At 43.0% G+C, this 18,885-nt stretch overlaps 2 protein-coding genes and 3 non-coding genes across 9 annotated transcripts in view; 1 reads left to right on the top strand and 4 right to left on the bottom strand.

Moving 5' to 3' along the window:
• Window positions 1-810: 810 nt before the first annotated feature.
• On the bottom strand, window positions 811-3,807 carry RPS12 (ribosomal protein S12). Its single transcript, XM_008529422.2, has 6 exons — window positions 3,506-3,807; window positions 3,337-3,387; window positions 3,065-3,181; window positions 1,884-1,986; window positions 1,328-1,429; window positions 811-900 (listed from the first exon to the last, which is right to left on the bottom strand). Exons 2-6 carry the CDS (start codon window positions 3,348-3,350, stop codon window positions 838-840), a joined length of 399 nt encoding a protein of 132 aa, XP_008527644.1. The 5' UTR covers window positions 3,351-3,387; window positions 3,506-3,807; the 3' UTR covers window positions 811-837.
• Window positions 1,027-1,156, bottom strand: LOC139073766 (small nucleolar RNA SNORA33). The gene has a single exon (XR_011522754.1). It is a non-coding gene; the product is annotated as a small nucleolar RNA SNORA33 (small nucleolar RNA).
• Window positions 1,511-1,587, bottom strand: LOC139073772 (small nucleolar RNA SNORD100). Its single transcript, XR_011522760.1, has one exon. It is a non-coding gene; the product is annotated as a small nucleolar RNA SNORD100 (small nucleolar RNA).
• LOC139073761 (small nucleolar RNA SNORD101) lies at window positions 2,761-2,833 on the bottom strand. Its single transcript, XR_011522749.1, has one exon. It is a non-coding gene; the product is annotated as a small nucleolar RNA SNORD101 (small nucleolar RNA).
• Window positions 3,808-11,866: 8,059 nt separating the features above from the next.
• SLC18B1 (solute carrier family 18 member B1) overlaps window positions 11,867-18,885 on the top strand; it is a 38,133-nt gene continuing 31,114 nt past the window's right edge. For 2 of the 5 annotated variants that reach the window (XM_008529424.2, XM_008529423.2), the window contains exon 1: window positions 11,867-12,091. In XM_008529424.2, the coding sequence (XP_008527646.1) occupies window positions 12,049-12,091 (43 nt within the window). In that variant the 5' untranslated portion in view covers window positions 11,867-12,048. Of the gene's footprint in view, window positions 12,143-18,885 lie in introns of all 5 variants that reach the window. The other 3 variants (XM_070557196.1, XM_070557195.1, XM_070557197.1) reach the window with 2 other exon arrangements.

Here is an 18,885-nt window from a genome sequence, read left to right as displayed (position 1 = left end):
CATTCAGAACCAGATCTTGCTCAAGTTCACAGGTTCACAACACACGCCAGCGACACTACAGCAGGACTGGCAAACTAGGAGACAGTACCTCAGTCGCTGATTTCCCAGAAATTCCAAAATTCAGACTTCCTTGCTAACATAGCAACTTGATAGGACCATGGTCCCACAGGATTAGTAGCAGACAGCCCAGGTGTGTAGCAGACCAGACCATCCAGGTTTGTCTAAGTACTCTGATGTTCACACGTTCAAAACTGCCTAATGACGCATTTCTCAGAACACTTCCCCCATAAGCAAGATACAATAAGCAAGATACAACCGTGTGAAAGTCTTAGGGACTCGAGTACACTGAATTGGAGCATTTCTTGCTGCTCTGCCTAACATGTAACTTATGAACTCAATGGACACCCCGACCTTTCCCAATGTCATGTCCACAAGCACTCCTGGACACGATGCGTTTCTAGTGCCCACAGCCTAAATCCAACCTTGCCCCACCTCTGTACTTTCCTATTGACTTGTCCAGCTAGAGGACTCCAACTCATTAACTCTCCCTTGACCAGCCTCAGCCCATTTCTCCAGGTTCTAGGCTAGCCTAGCCATAGTTCTGATATATGCTCACAACCACAAAACCCTGGGCTGTCACCAATACACTATCCTAAGCCTATCTTTGCTTAGGCCACTGTTTTAATTTTCCACTCTGAAGTTACTTACTGGTTGGGACCAGAAGGGGACAGACAGCATGCTTCCAGTTATTCTGCAATGATTATCTTTTGTCCCTCACCTTATCTTACTGCGTAAATAAAAAATCAGAGATGAGCAAAAGTCAAGTTTTTTATTTGTTCATTTCTTGCATTTAAAGTACTCCTCGATGACATCCTTGGCCTGAGACTCTTTGCCGTAGTCCTAAAAAAAAAAAAAAGTGACTTTTTACTAATATTTAGAAATTCCACTAAGTTCTTAGCACTAATTATAAAGAGCTTTAAAAAAATTGGCTCATGTCTTATGAGAATGCCTCCCGTCATTACAACTTCTTGTGGCCACTTTCAGGGACCTTAACGACTTCAACGTCGTTAAGGCTCGTAACATGGCTTTACTATTGCCAGCTTGCTCTAAATTTCTGCCAAAACACATTCAGGTAAGCAGATTCATTGGCTGGCTTAACTATGGCTTATTTTCCCTTTCTCACAGGAAGAACAGTTTTAAGTCTGTTGAGAATCACTCATTCTCCCCTTTAAGAGGTTCTCATTAACAACTTGGGTTCAGCAGGAGGTTCCGCATGCTTCCCCAGCACACCCTGCATCCCGGAGCCAAGCTCCCTCATCTGACTCACCTTCACCACCACACAACTGCAGCCAACCACCTTGCGGGGCTTTCCCTCCCTGTCGATTTTACACAGGCCTACCCATTCCCCCAGCTTCTTGTTGTCGTCAACCTATTGGGGAATAACAATACAAAAAATTCACCATATTAGCACACATTAATGCTACTGACAATAAATTAAACCCAAAAGGTAGCTGTAGTCAGATAGGGTGACATGGCAGTTTCCTCAAGGCAATTCAGTAGAGGGAGCCAGTTGTCATCATGCACAGCACCAAGACGACCTACACACACTCTAACTTGATTTACCCCATACCAACACCAAAACTAGCACTAAATTCTGCAGGAATAAAATGCTTCTGTAACTAGCTTTAGCACACCCAACAACTTCAAGCTTATGTGATGTTTCACACCCGAAGAGTGGTGAGCTCAACACTTTCCAGAATTTGCTCTGGTATGACATCACCATGGATGTGTTAATCCTGACTTTCGATCCTAAGTGGCCCAACTAGCATTAAGCTAATGCGTCCATTAACAGTTCAGATACATCAGATCGGGCAGTAACTTACCTTAATCAGGTTGATCTGGTGCTCGGCACAGAGGGCCTCCACCAACTTCACGTACATAGGCTCATCGCAATTGGATGCGAGCACACAAAGATGGGCTTGGCGCCTGAAACGCAAAATCCAACAGCAGGAGCTGAGACTCGAGTCTACAGCCACTATTCCTGCACCTTACAGGGCAGTTACCCTCGCCTGGGCTACTCTGACCAAACAGCATGAGCACACCCACTGGAAGAGAACACTGCTTCAGCCTGACGAGGCTGTTACAGAGCATGCGTTCACTTAACTCTCCTACAGAAACGCTCTGTCTTCTACAACCCCTAAAAATACCAAATTGATAAGGGGGAACTAGTTTAGCAATTTTTGGCCTAAACAAAAACATGCTTTCTTGCAAGCCAGTCTTACACATCCAAGGACTGCTGTTAACGTGAAGCACGAGCTACTCGATTAGTTACCTGCCACAGGCCCAGACACTGTACCTACATCGTGCAGCACTGCTCAGGCACCGACGGTGAAGCACTTCCAGCCAGGGGTGCTGTTTCCACTGGATGCAAGTGGCCAGTCCACACCCCAGTGAATTTAACTGACTTAAATTTATCTGGCTCATTAGTCCTTAAAGTACATTTAAATTCAGCTCACATAGTTAAAGCATGCAGTTTTGCCAACGTCACCAGTCAGAAACTCAACCAAACATATTCACAAATGTTCCATTTACGTTCGTTTCTACAGCTACTATACTTACTAAACCATATGAAATTACAGATGCTTGTGCAACAAACGTTAACTTGAAATCCCATTAACTTAACGGTTCAGGTTTGCAAACTACTAACGAGGGTCCCCATCTGTTTTCCAGATACCATGAAATGAGCCCCAGAACCTACAGGTTTGTCAGACTATTAAGTTTCACTCATAAAGGGAGTGAAGGGGTATCCGACAATTTAAGTCATCATCCAAACACTGTAGTTTTACTTGGTTGAGAATCAAGTGCTCATCCCACTCCAAACAGAAACCCACCAACTCTAAGCGGGCTACACAGATCTGAGTCCTGATACCTTTTCCTAGGTTTCCTGTAGAACCGATGCCATTCAGAACTCGTGTCCTAACACCATGAACGTCACGCTTTCTTCCCTCGGCTGCAGTTTTGTTCCGGTTCCAACAACCCACAGTATTGAGACCGAGACACGTACTTGTCTAGGGCCTTGGCAGCTTCGCGGATCCCACGTGCCAAGCCATCGTGGATGAGGGCGGTCTTCAGCACCTCTTGTAAGGCGGTATTAACGTCCATTACACCTCCAGCAGCGATGCTGTAACCAACAAGGCAGAGCTTCCGTGAGCTCCCGCACCCCACCTGCCGCCCGGAACTCGGCAACCACCGGGGACCCCATCAGGGGCGCGTAGGGCGCCAAGCAGCCTCAGAGCCCGCGCCTCACCCGCACCACGACCCCGGCCCCAGGCTCACCCTTCCTCGGCCATGGCGGTGGGTTACGGGTGGACCCGAATCTTGAATGCACTGAAACGCAAAAAAGCAAGGCAAAAACACTCCGTTTAGGCCCAGACACTCATGGCCAGCCATAGCCAAAGGCGCCGAGCCACGCACCAGAACCACCCGCTCGCCCGGCTCAACTCACCGCGTGCGCCCGCCTCCGCGCGACTCGGCGGTGGCAGGAAAAGAGGCCGGATGCGCCAGCAGAACCGTATTTAAGGGCGTCCCAGGACCCCTAGGCGCATGTGCACTCCCGGCCATGAAAGAGGTGTCTCTGGTGGTGCCGGGCCCCGAACACGTCTGTTTCCGGATGGAGGCGGTCCTGAGACGAGGGTCCTGCGAGTCTTCGGACGCCGCTCCCGCCCGTCTTTGGCACGCGCAACAGGCACCGACACGGGCAGCCTCGCATCGGCGCTCCCCGCCGGGGACGGGGCCTGCGTAGGCCCCGAGTGCTCCTTCTACGGAGCGCAAGAAGGGCCAAACGCCTCGTCCGCGTGGTCCTGCCGGCTCCCTGGAACCCTGGCTTTCTCAGAACCCGGGTTTTAACCCTTTCCGCGCCGTATTGTAATTCTTGCCGACACCTCTAGCTGGGCCCTACTCTCTGCACGCTGTCTCGCTTCTCAGTCACTCCCTGTGGCCGTGAATGTGCCATTCTGTGGGTGATCCTCATCTGTGTGTGTGTGTGTGTGTGTATGAAACGGAAGCCAACACGTGGTCATGACTTGTAAGCGCATCGCAAACTCCGCTTTCCTGCGTAGTGTTAGTAAAGTGGAACCTCAGCCACGTGGCTGGTTCTAAATGAAGGGTTTTGTTTTTTCTTTTTTCACGCTGGGCTGTCCCCTGGGTTCGCAATCCCGCTCTCCTCGGGATTGACAGGTGCATTTAACACACCTGCAGTGTACCGGCCCCAGGGATGGGCTCTGGGAACAGGAGATGAAAAGGCAGTTTCGAGGAATGCGGCATTATTCCGCCCTCCAGCACTCGTGGAGTCGGGAGTGCAATCCGAAAACCCTAAAACTGATTTTCCCAGGAATCAACGTTTTGAATTCTGCAGATTGGCCATTCCCCAGCCCCATTTCCAAAGCAAATGCATGAAACACAGCCGAGTATGATCAGTACGTAGTCTTTTTCCTTCCGTTGTAACTTCCTCTCCTGACAAGTCGCCGAGCCAGTGAGCAAGTATTAATGAAACGTTTGATAGGGGGCAGCAAGCAGTGTGCATCCAGGGAACAGAGATGTTGCCAGATGCTTTGAAGGAAACAGAAATGGGTAACCTGATAAAGAGTGTGAGGGAGAGTTAACCAGAATGGAGATGGACTGGAATGTTAAACTGATAGAGTTCATTTTTAGCTTTTCAAATGCTTCCAAATTTTCATTTTAATAGTTTTGAACCTGCTTCTTTCCATCCAGATCTCATCCTAAAAAGTTGTTCACTTAATTAGTTGTTCATTTAATCAACTTTTTTTTTAAGCCAAAGAGTTTATAAAAAGATTTATTCTAGCCACTCGTGTGCTAGTGGTGGGGTTAGGATTTGAGGCAAAGATCAGAATACCTAAAGGCTACAGGGGAGGGACAGTGGCTGGGGGTTCATGAGTGGGGATGGTCAGGAAAGGTGAGAGAAGGACTTTAGGCCGGTGGCAGCATTTGAAACCAGCTCAAAAAACCAGAAAGGATTCCAAACGGAGGATGGGAGGAGAGGAGAGGCTATTGGAAGTGGAGGGAAGAAGGAGGAGGCAAAAAATGCCTCCTTGTCTCTTTTGGAAGTTACCTTAACACATTGGGATTTTTGAAAGAAAATGTGGCAAATAGTGTTTCAGCCAATTTCTTACCTAAAGTTAATAAAATGAATGCGCTAACCATATTAGATTTCTAACACCTGCTCTCCGAAAGTCTTAGGGAGGAGACAGGGAATTTGGCATTTGGTAAAGACTTGGGAAACATAAATGGGGAACATAATCATTGCCAAACAGCATATTTGTATAGAGGAAAATGATTACGTACATTATAGCTTGTGCTGTTGTCCCCAGTGTACTACCAACCCACTCTGACTCGGTTTCTGTCTTCTAAGCATCTTGTAATCTAGTCTGTAGACTCAAGTATCATGGGCCTATGCCTTAATATTTCATCTTAATAAATGCCTGTTCTGTCAGTGGCAAACCTCCCTTCTTAGAACTGGAGCTACATTTTTTTAAAGTCTTAGTTATATAACTGGTTCTAATCCCAGGAACGAAGTTAAAGGGCCCGCTGGTGATTCAAGGATTCTTTAATATAGATTCTCCTAGTTGTCTTGTTTGAGGTTACCTCCTCTCAATGTTAGATATCGCGAAAGGTGGAAGACAATATTAAATAGAGGCTAATGGCTACAGTCACTCTTATACCAAAAGATTACAACACATAAGGTACACAAATGTGCATCTGAAACACATGAAAAATGAAGAAATTCTAAAGTTCGTTTTAGAAACAATAATGATAGTAATAGGTAATTTTGTTTAACACTTTCTATATGCCAGTTAATGTGGTAAATTATTCTCATATATCTTCTCCCTTGATTGTCTTTGCGACCCTATGTAGTGGTGATGGTATTAGCCCCTTTTAACAGGTAGGGAAACCAAAGCTTAGGGAGTTGCCCAAGATCACACAGATAGTAAATGTGGAAGCTGGTATTTGAGCCCAGTGGACTTCAAAGCTCATGCTTCTAACCCTTCAGCCATTCAGATGATTGCCCGGATGTGGGAGGAGAGCACTGAGAATTCAAGGATAACTCTTTACCTCTCACGTGTGGCAAGAATATGACTAGTTCTACTTCATTGTGCTAAAAAGTTACATACATAGAGAAAGGGAATATTGCAGTGTTGGGCAGAAAAAGAGAGAGCAGTAGAAATTTGGGTTTCCGAATCATCTAATAATAGATGTTGTGTTAGTTTCCTGGGGCTGCTGTAACAAAGTATCTGTCACGCACTGTGTGGCTTAAATGACAGAAAGCTGTGGTCTCACAGTTCTGAAGCAGGAAGTCTGAAATCAAGGCCACTGCAGGGTTGGTTCCTCCCAAGGCTGTGGGGGAGAATCTGTCCCATGCCTGGCTTCTGGAGGTTCACCAGCAATCTTGGTGTTCCTTGGCTTGTGGTAGCAGAACTCCAATCCTCACATGACTTGCTCCCTATGTGCCTGTCTGTCTCTGTGTGCAAATTTTTCCAATTTTATAACGATACCAGTGATATTGGGTTAGGGGCCACCCTACTCCAGCATGACCTCATCTTAACTAATTACATCTAGAACAACTCTATTTCCAAATAAGGTCTCATTATGAGGTGCTGGGGGGGTAGGACTTCAACATATGTATTTTGGGGGAACACAATTCAACCCATTACAGATGTCAGAGAAGGAGGAGGAGATGCAGGTAAGAGATTAAATGATAGAAAGATCATTGAATTGAACTGCAAAAAAACTTACTTGGAAGACTAGAGCTGGGAAGAGAAGCTGGGCCAGGGCGCATTAAAGATTTTATACCCTGGAGTATAAAATCTGGGGGTGCCCAGCTGAGCTGAGTTCAAATTCCAACTCACTTTGTGGCCTTTGGCAAATTAGTTACTTTTATGAGACAGTAAAATGGTGATAATACTGTAATATTTTTGTGAGGATTAATGAGATTTAATCCTCATTTAAACTGTTTACTACTGAGCCTGTAAAGTCGTTATTTACCTTAGAAAGAACTTCACATGAAAATATATGGAAAGGGTGTTAAATAATGCCCTTCTCCTGTCCTACACCACCCAGCGCTTAGTGCAGTGATGTGCAGACTGGAGCCACTACACTAATGTGTACTGAGTGAATTCATCAGATAAAACAAGATTAAAGAAGCATTTGGGGAGATGGCATACTTACAGGAAAGCCGTGTTGAGAAGTACTGTCATAAACGTCCCAGAAATCCATTTTTAATTTGAAAACTTTAAAAAATGTCCCTGCTTTAAACCATCATGCTGTCTGTCTTAAAGTTATACAGTGATGTATGTCAATTATTTCTCAATAAAACTGGGGAAAAAAATGTCCCTACCTTTGGGGGTAACCAATTAATACAATGGATGGAAGTGGGAGCTAAGAAATAGGAGAAAACTAAAAAATATGATCATGCTGCAGCTCAGGAACATAATAGGTCTGGGCTTGGTTTACGTAGCATGTAGTTTGAAACATACTGAGGAAAAATAGTGGTAGCTGAAGAAGGGTTTGGGCCAAAGAAGATAGAATCCTACTATATAAAGGGAAGGCTCAAAGGAGAAAGAGAACTTGGTAAGAGGGAAGAGAATGAAAAAAAAGTAAGCAAGTAGATAGAGGGCCAGCCCAGTGGCGTAGCGGTTAAGTTCTCACACTCCACTTCTGTGGCCCAGGGTTCAGCGGTTCAGATCCCGGGTATGGACCTATGCACCACTTGGCAAACCATGCTGGGGCAGGCGTCCCACATATAAAGTAGAGGAAGATGGGCATGGATGTTAGGTCAGGGACAATCTTCCTCAGAAAAAGAGGATTGGCAGCAGATGTTAGCTCAGGGCTAATCTTCCTCAGAAAAAGAAAGAAAGTAAGTAAGTAAATGGATAAGAGTGGAATAGATTCATAAAGCCTGTCAGTAGCAGCTTGTAAAGTTAATATGTAAGATCTTTAATTGGAAAACCCAGTTTATTAAGGAGGAAAAAAGGGTTGTGTGGGAGAATGAGGCTAGATTATTGCATAGCCAAGTAGGAAGCCCATGTCAATTGCTTACACATTTTGAGGGTTTAGTGTAATTCTCATCTAAGTTTCCATAAGTCTTACTAAGAATGTTTCCTTGGCCCTTGTCTTTATTGCTACCAGATCCTACTCAGAGCCGTCTGGGCGCTGTCTGGGGGCTGTAGCTGCTTGCTACAGGACTGATTCAGAATTCGTGGGAACTAAACACACTGAGGAAGATAGTTAGAGAAAGTACTTAAAGTTTATGAATAAACTAATTATTGATCAGCCACACAGGCAATTTAGAAATGAAATAAAGAGTAGTGGCCAATAGAGAAAACCTTAAATTAACACTAAACTTATTCACTGGGTACAAGGAGGACCTGCATGGGTAGGACTCCAGACCCCAATGCTGGAGACCAGCCCTGCTGTTTCCTGTGTAACGTTTCTTTGAAAAATGGGTCCTGATGCTGTAACATGTATTTGATAACTGCAGTTCTTATTAGAGACTCATTGGAATGAAGCCAGGACCACTACATTAAAGAAAAAAAGTCCGTCATCTAACTGGTTCTAAGCCCAACAGTGAAGGTAAAGGGCAGACTGGTGATTCAAGGATTCTTTGTACAGATTCTCCTCTACCATCTTCTGACTCTGTGGCCTTGGTCAGAGCACACCTAATCTTTGGGCCTCAAGTACCTCATCTGCAAAATGAAGTAGGAGTTGAATGAGATGCTCTTAAACACTCTTTCAGTTTGAACATTCTATGTCATCATTTTAAAACAATAATTTTAACTTTTAGTAAATGTTGAACATCTATGAGGTCTTCCATATTCGTTTTCTGATATCACATAACTTTAGCCACGTGGTGCTGAGCCGTAGCTGATGCCAGCTTCCCTCCTGTGTCTGCAGGTTATAGATGTATATAACATCTATGTAAAATATAAGTCTAAACATTTTTAAAATTACTATCTGAAGACACTGGAGGATCTCCATTCTCACCACTTTTGTTCAATGGTTTACTGCAATAAAGTGCAATAAAGAGAAAAATAAAAGCATGCATTTCAGAAAGGAAGAAGTAAAAGTCATTCATAGGTGACATGATTGTTTATGTAGAAAATCTAAAAGAATCTATAAAACCACTATTAGAGCTAATGAGGGAATTTAGCAAGGTTGCAGGATATATGATCAATATAAAAATTAATTTACTTTTATATATAATCAGCAAATGGTTGGAAATTTAAATGTAAAACATTCCACTTCAATAACTTCTAAAACTAAGATACTTTGGAATAAATTTGTCAGCAGGCATGTAATACCTCTACAATGAAAACTGCAAAACATTTCTGAAGGAAATTGAAGAAGATCTGCATAAATGGAGAGACATACCATGTTCATGGATTAAAAGACTCAAGGTTGATGGGCTGTCAGTTTTCCCTAAATTGATCTATACAGTCACAAAATCCCAATAGGAATCCTGCTGGGTTTTTTGGAGACAATGAGAGCTGATTCTAACATTTCTATGGAAATTCAAAGGACCCAGAATATTCAGACTGCTCTTGAAAAAGAAGAACAAACGTGGAGAATTTTCACTACCTGACTTCAAACACACCAGCTCTTGACGTGTGATGGAAACAAGTGAAGGGAAGAAGCTGGCACCACCTACAATCCCTCTGGTGAGGGTGGCAGCATTCTAGGGGAGCAGGGATGGAGCTGTCACTGCGATGTCTTGTTCCTGCCTCCAGTGGGGTTGGCAGCACGTGATGCAGATGCAGAATGTGTGCACTGGCCCACTTCTGTGCTGTGGCTGACTTTAAGCAAGTAGCCTCTAAGTGGTGTGTATAGTCCTGATGATTCTGTGTGCTTCCTAAGAATCTATGATAAATTCATCTTCTGCTTACATTCGCAAAAGTTGTTTCCTTTAATAGCAACAGGGAACCCTGATTGATACAAATGCTAGGAAGGAAAATAAAGAGGGACGAAGGGACAAAGGATTATGGGATAAGAGTGAACTTCTCTGAGGAGGTGGCATTTGAACAGTGACCATATTATTCCCCTCAAGTTTGTAAAGAAAAATTGATCCATTTGTCTATAAATGTATACATGAGCATATAGAAATATGCATAGATAATTGTGGTAGGCGGATAATGGCTCCCAAAGATATGTCCACATCCTAATGCCTAGAACCTTTAAATGTTACCTTATTGGAAAAAAGCCTCTGTGTAGATGTGATCAAGATCTGGAGATGAGGAGACCATTTTGGATGTTGGCTCAGGGAAACTGATGTTGAACTTCTGGCCTGCAGGCGTGTGTTGTTTTAAAGTACCAAGCTTGTGGTAATTTGCTGCAGCAGCCACAGAAAACTAATACCATAATATATTCAGCTGTAACACTGATGATCTGGAGGGAGTGTGGGAGGTAGAGGTTAGAAATGGAGAGGAAGCTAGGACTATGAACATATATATCACAATGCCCTTAGTGTAAATTGAAATAGATGGAGCAAAAGGAGAAAGAGATGAAAAGTAGAAGAGAAAAAGAGAATAACTAAGAGGACCAGTCTAGGTAACACAATATCTGCATAAAGAGCAGTCCAGAACCAGAGAACAAAGAAAGGGAATGAACCATCAAAGAAATAATTTGAGAAAATTCTCCTCTACAGTTGATATTAGATCCGACAGAGAATGTAGAGTAAAATGAGACTGGAGAGGGTGGCAGGGGTTCGTTTAAAGGTTCTGGAAGCTCACTTAAAGGAACCTTTGCTGGAACTAATCCTTCGGTTTAGAATGGCTTTAAGGGCTCACCTTACCCACCTGCCCACCAGGAATTTTCACATAACCTTCAAGACCCAAGGTGACATCACTTCCTCAAGAAGCCATCCTGGACGCATTTAGCCAAAGTTTTTCCGATGTGTTTCTATCAGAGAACTCATTGCATTATAATAAATTATTAATCAGTGTCTCTTTTATCTGCTAGAGGGAGGTATGCTATTTGAGAGCAGAGGCTGGATGGACCTCATTCACCTTTAAATTCAGGATGCCTGATACAAAGTGGTAACTCAATAGTCTTTTTGTTTTACCTTGGCCCCACATCACGAAATTCCCAGTCCTCAAACTGTAACCCATCCCAAACTGTAAATAAGGTGAAGATAAGTGAAGCCTGTATTTTTTTGCGCCGGAAAATTGTGAGGGTGAGAATAAGGTAGCAGCCATCATGTTCGCGTGCCCAGCACTTCACACACCTTCTCACCAGGGCTCAGAGCCCCCCTACAACATAGGCATTACAATCCCACCTGTACAGATGGACGGGAAACTGACCTTATCGCCCAAAGTCACAGCTAGTAAGTGCCCCGGATTGAAACTCAAGCATCTGCCTCCAGAGGTCGCACTCCCAGCCGCTCCGCCAGGCTTCCTCAACATGCGTTATAATTCTTGCAAATAGTTTCTACTCCAGGGGCTTCACGTCAGTTCATTCATTCCCACTTTATTGATGTCTGGCTTCAGCGATTACAAAGACTGCATCATGTACCCGCTGTGAAAAATAACTCACTCTAAAAATAGAGTCGGTACGAACCTGCTTGTCTAATTCAGAAGCGTGTCTTTCCGCTCAGGTGCGCCCTCTCTTTTCTGTGTCGACAGAAGCCTCCTTTCTTCCTTTTAGTGGGAATACATTGTACTCATTTTCAGGTAGGGAGTTCAACTATATGGAACATAGACTTGGGGTTTTTTTCTCATACAGAATGGAAAAGGTGGTGGATTATGATGACAGCCTGTGTCTTTTTAAAAAAGCCCCGCCCCCTCGTCCCGCCCCCCTCGTCCCGCCCCCTCCCCGCCGGCCTCCGGGGGCGCGTCGCTGTCGCCCGAGGTTGCCCGCGGGGACAGGACGGGGATGCCAGGGCCCCGCTGACCGCCGCCGCCGGCTCGTCCACTCGTCCGAGGTCGCGTCCGAGCCCGCGGGCCTGGAGCCGGAGCGGCGGCGCCGGAGTCGCGCCCGCGCATGGACGCGCCGGGGGACCCCGAGGGCCCGCGCCCCCCGGGAGGTGACCGAGAGCTCGCGGACGCGCCGGGGGCCTGGGCTTGGCTGTGGTTTGGTTTGTTTCCAGAGGCCGGGCGGTGGGGTCCGGGTCAGCGCTTCTCTTCCCTCTGCGGGTTAAAGTGCGGGGCCGGTACCGGGCGGTCCTAAAGGCCTTTCCTGTCCGAGCCGTGCGTCTCAGGACTGCGCGAGGAAGCGTGCCTGCAGACGGGCAAGCCCTTGCACAGATGAGGAAGAGGACCCTTCCAGCCCCTGCTGTGCGCTGGCAACCCCCCTTTTAGCTTTCTCTCAGTTCCCTTCTTCATCTATCCAAAGTTCTCCGAGATTCTAGACTTCCTCGTGTTGCACAGATTGTTTTTTATGGCAACCTCTGAGAAATAGAGCAAATCAAATATATTTTTCTGACTTAAATTTCTTTTTTCTCAAAACTACTTACCTTAAAAACGGCTCATGGATTTTCCGGATGTTTGAAACTGAGTAATTGACCTGGTATCTTTAAGCTACTGGAAGATTTAGTCCTGGGAAAAAGTGTTAAATTAATTGGCGCGGAAGATCAGTAATCAGTGTAAAAAATGTGTTGATTTACGGGTTTGAAGGGACTCGTCTTTCCAGGAGCATGCTATTGTATTAATTCCCCAACTGAATGTTTTTAGCTTATTTTCTCTGCTTACACTTCCCTTAACTTCAGTATTGCTCCAGAATGCTGACTAAACAGCTAAGATGATGTGCTTAAAATGTTGTTGGGTGCACGTAGCATATGGAACTAGTAACTTGAGAAATTACGTTATACTTTAGAGAGCTGTACCCTTGGGAGAGTTAGTGAACCAGGTTTGTTTTTGCCGGTGGCTGGGAAAGCCAAACACCGAGGTGATGAGATTGCAGCAGAGAGAAAGGGTTTAATCACAAGGCCAACATGTAAGGAAGAGAGAGCAGGAGTCTCAAATCCACTTCCCCGAAAATAAGGACTCAGGGATATTTATCGGATGGGGGCAAGATGGTCCGAAATGTGGAGATAGATGATTGGAAGTGAGTAGAGGTGAGGTAATTGATGATTTGCGCAAACATAGACTTCATGACTCATCATGGGACCCATGCTCACAAAATGGCAGCATGGGCATGATCTGAGGGTGGAGTTTTTAGCCTCTTGACAGCAAAAGGTCACTTATCAGATAGCTGCACAGGCCTAGTTGATGGGTTGGTGGTCTCAACTGGCCTGAAGTGGACAAGGGGTTCTAATTCTTGAAAAACAGCTCAAACACCCATTACCATGGTAACCTGGGCTCCAGGGAGATGTTGTCTGTGGGCACTTATTGGGAATCAGATAGCATATTCCCTAAATGGCACAGTTAACAATGGGTGGATGAACAGCTAAAGCTGTAATCAGTAATTGCAAAAAAGGAAAGAAAACTTTAGTTCCTAGCTACTTAATCATCAATGGCTAACTGTTTGCCAGTTTCAATGCCCCCTATTCTTTGGTCATTCCTCATTCTTGAGGAATTTGGGACAATGACTGATCTAGCTAATTCCTGCTGAATTGGGGTGTTGATCCGGGTTAGAGGAATGAAACTGTTTAGCGCTCATCTGGAAATATTCTCTTGTTCCTGGCTTTTCAGGTTGACATTTTGCATTATTAGAATTTTGGTACCTTGTTCAGCAGCTTTGAAACAACATCTAAAGGCACAGTTTATAATCAAGTATCAGACCAGAAGGCTAAGAAGTATAGACAACCTAAATTTTAACAGTCCCTGAAGAATAGACCTAATCCCTTGGGGAATCCAAGAAAACAGTCCTGAAAACCAGTCTGGACCTGGTACCTCTGGGCATATCTGCTGATGAGGGATGTAGGTCATTCCATCTCATTGAACCAGTTTCTTAGTAAGACAGTGATGTATGTGGGTTCCCAAGGTTAGGCCTTTACTGTGTAAACAAGTAACCAGGTACTTATCAAGAAGCATTTCTAGAGAAACAAAAAGGAAAACAAGGTTAATGATTGAAGCAAATTATAAACCAGTTCTTCAGCCCAGGGGGCAGCCAGTCAAGAAGATTTCTAGATGGCAGGGTCAAAGTATCTTTTGCAGTTTGAAATGTCTCCGATGATGTCGTTGAGTGTTCAGGTATATTTCTGAGTGGCTTTACACAGCAACAGACGTGAACCTCTCAAGTTCATATCAAGTCCTCCAGCTTCAGTTTGCAAGCCTTCGGAAACAAAGGGCAGATTCAGTTCTCAATGATTCTGAGTGAAAATGATGGAAAAATTGAAAACATTAATTTGGAGGTTTGTAGCCAGGTATTTCAGGAGACGAACAATTCAAGATCCAGTCCAGTTAACAGATATAAAACAAAAACTTCAAAGATAATTATCAGAACTAGAACCTAATATCTGTGAATGTGTATTGTAGTTTCTATTGAAATGTAATTTTTCTCTCTAAAATCACCCTCATATTCTATAAAAGATAGCCAAATTAAGACTAACTGGTTTGCAAAATAAGTTTAGTTTCTATAAACTTGTCCAATTATTCATGTAAGTACAGCAAGAATAGCCATTGATCATATAGAGTCTTTTAAATCTGCTTTGCTGGAACTTTTTATAAGGAATCTCAGATTGAACTTTAAAGGTCTCTTGAGGCTGGGAAAGCCAAGTCAAGAATTTGTCATCAGGCTTTGCATGCAATACCTTAGATTTGAGTGAATTCCTCTTTTCTCTTGAGGTTCCCCAAATCGAGGTGCCTTGCATCTGCTAGCTAAATGATCTTCTTTCTTATCTATTATGGTTGCTGAGAACCCTGTAAGTGAGGTACCAGGCCAATATGTCCAAGTGCTTTATTCCAGAAAGTCAGCCTTTATTCCTCAAAAGATGTCTTGTCATATCTGAGTCTGTATGTTTCTCTCAAATATGACATTCCAGTCAAAGCCTTGGTATTATAACCAGTGTTTCCAATTGTGTCCTGTTATAAGCAGAACAGATTCTTATTGAACTTATGCAAATAACTATATTGCTATGAGAACAATACTCTCTAAGAGTTTCCAAGTTCTGGAGGGATCAAGTAGGGAGAAAAAGATAAATGTTTCAATTCTGTTCACAAAGGTATAATTTTGCCAAATTACTGTCAGTCATAGTTAGCATGAGAGAAAAAAGAAAAATATTTCCTTAAATCTGGGAAACAAAACAAAACAAAACATCAGCAATATCTCAAACAAAAAAGTCATATAAATTATAATCATCCTTGTCAGTTCATTTGGTCCTGTGTAATTGGTTCTTGATCTTAATCTTCTGTTAGCACTTTCGAGAAGTCATCACTTTCTCCCTTAGAGTTCTGTAATCTCTTACCCAGTTCATTTTTATAATCTGAAAGTTTATCAGAAACCTGTATTCTAGAGTAAGTGCCAGAGTCATTTCCTTGAATTTCTCTGAAGGTGAAACGTGTTTTGCAAAAGCATCAGAGTAAAACAGTAGCTGTCTGTAAATGACAAAAGACTTCAAAATGGTACTTGACAAAGAAATTTGGTTACCTTTATGACAGATGACACTTTAAAACAATAACCAGAATTATGACTGATAAACAGTACAGATCAGAATATTAGCAATGTTATACATTTTCAAAACACCTATATCAATAACATTCACCAACACAATATTGTAGGTCCCTGTGAAACGATGCTTAGCTATCCACTTGCCCATGGTGACCACCAGGGATCTTGAAGGCAAATGTAGAGAGATAAATAGTTTTAAAAACTTAATAGAGAGACCTTAGTCTTGAACATAGAAAATTATTTTAACAAAACATTGTTTTTCTGTATTTTAGGTAGACTTACTCAAAAATAAAGACACCTTTTATAACTCTTTATCAAGAGCAGACCAAAAGTTCAAGAAAATTATCCTGTTAAGAGAAAGAAGACCAAATTCTAATTTTGTATCAGCTTACTTTTAACATTAAAACTCATTTACTTAATTGAACTTACTTTAATCTTAGCCCACTTGACCATACATAAAACTCCTTAGGGTTTGACTTTCACAAAATTTCTGTCATTTACTTTTTGCATTCAGAATTTGTCCCAAGTTTTGTTTGTTTTTTTCCTTTTTTCTTTCCTATACTTGAGAACAAATTTATCTTTTTTAAAATGACAAACTAAAATCTCCATTCATTATACCTTCTTTACTGAAAACGTTTTACTTTTCCTGTATACAGACTTTCTAGAAATATATGCTTTCTCATAGAAAATTTCTCAGAAGGTACAAAACATGTCTATCAACAAACCTAAGCATTTTTTTTAGTTTCTCTGATATAAGAAACCAAAGGCAGACAAATCTATGCCTAATAATCAATTTCTAATATTTTATCTTATGTGGAAATAACCTAGATACTCAACAAATTTTTATCATTTAATTTAATTTATCAAAACTCTAAAGTTTTAAGTTACCAAAAGAATTTTGAAGCTGTTTTTTCAAGTATACAGACCATAAAACATAATTATTGTACCCTAAGACTCTTACCCATTTTCATCTATCTAAATCATTTGTGGGTAAATCAGATTACCCAAAAAAGCTTCATGAGACATTAGACAAAATTGGTTATTATTTAAAGCTATTATTTTCCTGATGAATTTATAACAGGGATAACATGAGCTTATTTGACTAGTAAACCCAGGCTGCATGTCTCATCATATCCAAAAACTGACAACTTTGAGGACATGCCTATTTCAATCAAACCAACAAACTTAAGCTTTCATTTACCAAAGATTAATTTATCATGTTAACTTGAAAGACATTTGGGTTAGTTTCTATTGCATTTAGAATTTATGTAAGTGCTTACTTTTAGCCAATTGAATAGAGCTCTTTAGAAATTATACTATCTGGAGGTAAAATATCACACATAAATGACATACATATGTTCACATATACACAGAGTGTCCACACCTATTGTTTTAAAAGTACTGTCATGAATCAGGTACAATAATGCACTAGTAATGAATCCAAATTTTGTTTTAAGCCTTTTTACTAATATTTGTGGAGAAGACACTCAAGATGCTAGATTTATGGTGAGAACACTCTTGTGGCCATTTTTCTTTCCTTTCCCTCTTTTTTTGTTTTCAATCCTAGGACTTAATGATGGGCTAGATATTCCCTGGAGGGTTGACAAACTCTTTGAGTTAAAGGAAGTGAGTGGAACCTGAGGTGCCTCTAAAGCTGTATTTCCAGTCTTGCAAGGACTTTTAAAGGACAGTTACTCTTGATTTCTCCAAAATTGGGTTCTAATTTAAATGACATTATAGGTTGATCTGCTTGTCCAACTACATCACAAAGGCACAGAGAAACCACTCAAGTTTTCTCCAAGATGGAGTTTCTGGGGCACAGCCCATCCAATTGAAAGTGTGTCTAATTAGTTAAAATGCACCCAAGGAGTGAGTCTCCAGGGATGCTTGGGGTGTTCCCCATTGTGGTAAAGCTGGGGTCCAACTATCATTGGGCTGGAGAAAGGGTACAGAGCCTGACTGCAGACTTCGATATAGTTATAAGATTTAGTCAAGTCCCATTCAGCCTGGGCACCTAGTCCCTGAGCCAGCACAAGGTGAGGCAAGAGGCAAAGGCCTGGAGTGGGCTGGGGGCTGGGGCTCCAAAAGCTGAGGTTGAGAGTTAAATCCCTGGCAGAAAGTTTTTCAGGTTTTTGATTTTACAGAAGGTCCAGGTTCTGCTCAGGTCCAGCCTGAACTTAACCTCAAGTTGGTGACAACAGAGGAGGTGATGGACAAGACGGACAAAGAAGGGAAAGAGGTGACCAGGCCTTGCCCTCATGGCCTCTTCCCTAGTCTTATCAGGATAAGGGACACACAAATAACAGTTCCTGTACTGGGGCACACAACCCTGGTAGGATCGTTTACAGAATAAATTACAGCTCTCCTGTCCCCATAACTGACTCAGAATTTAGACATGGCCGGTCAAAAGCATATTTATCCTGCATCTAGAACCAGACCTCAAGAATGTTGAGCATCCCCAAAATCAAGACCCTCTCAGGGAAGGCCAAACCAAGGCTCCCTTTTTGGACGTCACAGAGGATGTTCCCTGTGAAGCCAAGCCAAGAGCACTCCTGTGAGCAGATCCCCTAATTTTTCTTAATATCAAGCATCCCCAAAACCAAGACCCTCACATGAAGACCAGATCAAGGCTTCCTTTTTTGGAAGTTGTGGAGGGAGTTCCCCTGCCAAACCAAGGCTTCCTTTTCAGAAGTCAGACCAAAAGGAAGAAGGAGTAAGAATCTGGTCACTTTTACCAAAGTTTGCTCACCATAAAAGATGTCTTCCAAACCCCGAAACCGTCTCTCTACTGTAAAGTGAAAATGTGCGGCAAGGAGTCGGCAGTGCCAAGCCAGGAAAAATCCCCGAACAGTCCCAGGAGAAATGTTCCTGGCAGCTGCTGGACTCATCCACAGGTTCTCCACACTGGCTAGGGGCTGATGAATCTAGGGCAAAAAGGACTGTCTGGACTTACTCGTGGCTCACTTGAAAAATTGTTATGGAACCAGGTCCATTTTTGCCTGTTGCCTGGAAAGCCAAACACCAAGATGATGAGATTGCAGCAGAGAGAGGCTCTAATCACAAGGCAGCCAAGTGAGGAAACAGGAGAATGAGTCTCAAATCCGCTTCCCTGAAAATAGGGACTCAGGAATATTTATGGGGTCCAGGGCAAGGTGGTCTGAAATGTGGAGAGAGGTGATTGGAGGTGAGGAGAGGTGAGGTAATTGGTGATCTGCACAAACGTAGTCAGACTCCATGCCTCTTCGTAGAATGCATGCTCACAAAATGGTG

The sequence above is a fragment of the Equus przewalskii genome, chromosome 9, assembly GCF_037783145.1.
Source record: "Equus przewalskii isolate Varuska chromosome 9, EquPr2, whole genome shotgun sequence".
In the NCBI taxonomy this organism is placed as follows: domain Eukaryota; kingdom Metazoa; phylum Chordata; class Mammalia; order Perissodactyla; family Equidae; genus Equus; species Equus przewalskii.
This window is presented reverse-complemented; position numbering and strand designations above follow the sequence as displayed.